The 1,523-nt window shown below is 51.7% G+C and overlaps 1 protein-coding gene across 1 annotated transcript in view; it reads left to right on the top strand.

Annotated features, from left to right (window-relative positions):
- Positions 1–1,130: 1,130 nt before the first annotated feature.
- Positions 1,131–1,523, top strand: part of LOC103072561 (transmembrane 9 superfamily member 2-like) — an 86,382-nt gene continuing 85,989 nt past the window's right edge. Inside the window, 1 exon segment of the mRNA XM_082930935.1 lies at positions 1,131–1,319. Within this exon segment, the coding sequence (XP_082787061.1) occupies positions 1,131–1,319 (189 nt within the window).

Below are 1,523 nucleotides of genomic sequence, written 5' to 3'. Positions count from 1 at the left end.
TCTTCCCCTCTCTCTTCTTCAGTTTTTTCCCCTTTCTTCCCCCTTCCCCAGACCTGCACTGTCCAACAGAAATATAACTAGAGCCACATATGTAATTTTAAATGTTCTAGTAGCCACACACAAAAAATAGAGGGAGGGATAAATTAGGAATTTGGGATTAAAAGATGCACACTTATTATAAAATAAACAACAAGGACCTACTATATAGCACAGGGAACTATATTCAATATCTTATAATAACCTATAATGGAAAAGAATCTGAAAAAGAATAGCTCTATACACATATGTATAACTGAATCACTGTCTTGTACACCTGAAACTAACACAACATTGTAAATCAACTATACTTCAATAAAAAACTGAAGCCACAAAAAAGAAACAGGTGGAATTAATTTTAATGTTTTATTTAATGCAAGAGACTCCAAATATTATCATTTCAACATGTAATCAATATGAAGTTGGAGCGGTTTTGCATTCTTTTTACCGTGCAAATTCTTTGAAACCTGGTGTACAATGTACACTTACAGACATCAGCTTCATACTTGCTGCATTTCAAGCGCCGAATAACCACCACACTGGGCAGCAAGGCCCAGGAATTCCCCTCCGCCCACCCTGGCAGCAAGAACTGAAGATGGCGGGGCGGTAACCCTGCTATTGGTACTAAGAGAGGCAAAATCAGGAGGATGCGAGACTCTGATTCTGGGAAGCTGAAACCTCTCAGGCTGCTGCCCTCCTCCCCACTCCGCCCCCCGGACACCGCGAGGCAGCTCTGAAGGCTGCGCGCGAGGAACCGCCAGGACCGCGGGAAAGTGCTGGGCTGGGGATGCTGGGAGGACGGAGAGGGAGGTAGGGGGAAGGGAGGAGGGGTGAGGGGCGGTGTTAAGCGCGGCGGGGACCCGCACGCATGCGTGCTCCGCGCGCTCACAAAGCCAGCCAGGCCGTCTAGCAACCGGGCTCCGAGCCAATGTCTCGCCCGAACAAGTGGCCTTCCCTGGAGTTCTAGTCCCACCAGCTGGTCTCGGCTCTTCCCTGTCCGTCCATGGTTCTTCCTTATCATTTCCGCTTCTCCCCTCCACTGGTTCCGATCTCGTCCATGGTGTGTGTCCTCAAGTGGTGAACCGGCTCCTAGAATGTGTACTCGTGGTTTCCGCCTGGGAACCAACCTCTGTCGCCTGTGGCCCACCCTCCCCGGGCTCAGGTGGCTGCTGGTGCTGGGGCTGCTCCCGGGGCTTAAGGCCGCCCGCTGCGCGGCTTTTTATCTTCCCGCGTTGGCTCAGGTCAACTTCTGCGAGGCAGACTGAGAGACTGCTACCTGCAAGGTGAGGACTAGAGGGGGGAAGTGAGATGTGAGGGGAGGCTTCGGGTTGCAGTATGGGGCACACTGGGGAGCTCTCAGACTCTGGGAGCTCTCAGACTCTGACCCAGGATGCCAAAGCCCCCTCTGTGGGTGTGTTTCAGGGTCTCAATCGCTGAGCCTCGCACTTGGCGGATCCGGACCTCTCTTTTTCCCTGATCCTCTTTCC

Source organism: Lipotes vexillifer, unplaced genomic scaffold, assembly GCF_000442215.2.
Source record: "Lipotes vexillifer unplaced genomic scaffold, Lipotes_vexillifer_v1.1 scaffold1114, whole genome shotgun sequence".
Lineage (NCBI taxonomy): Eukaryota > Metazoa > Chordata > Mammalia > Artiodactyla > Lipotidae > Lipotes > Lipotes vexillifer.
Note: the sequence above shows the minus strand (reverse complement) of the source record. Positions and strands in the feature narration are given on the sequence as shown.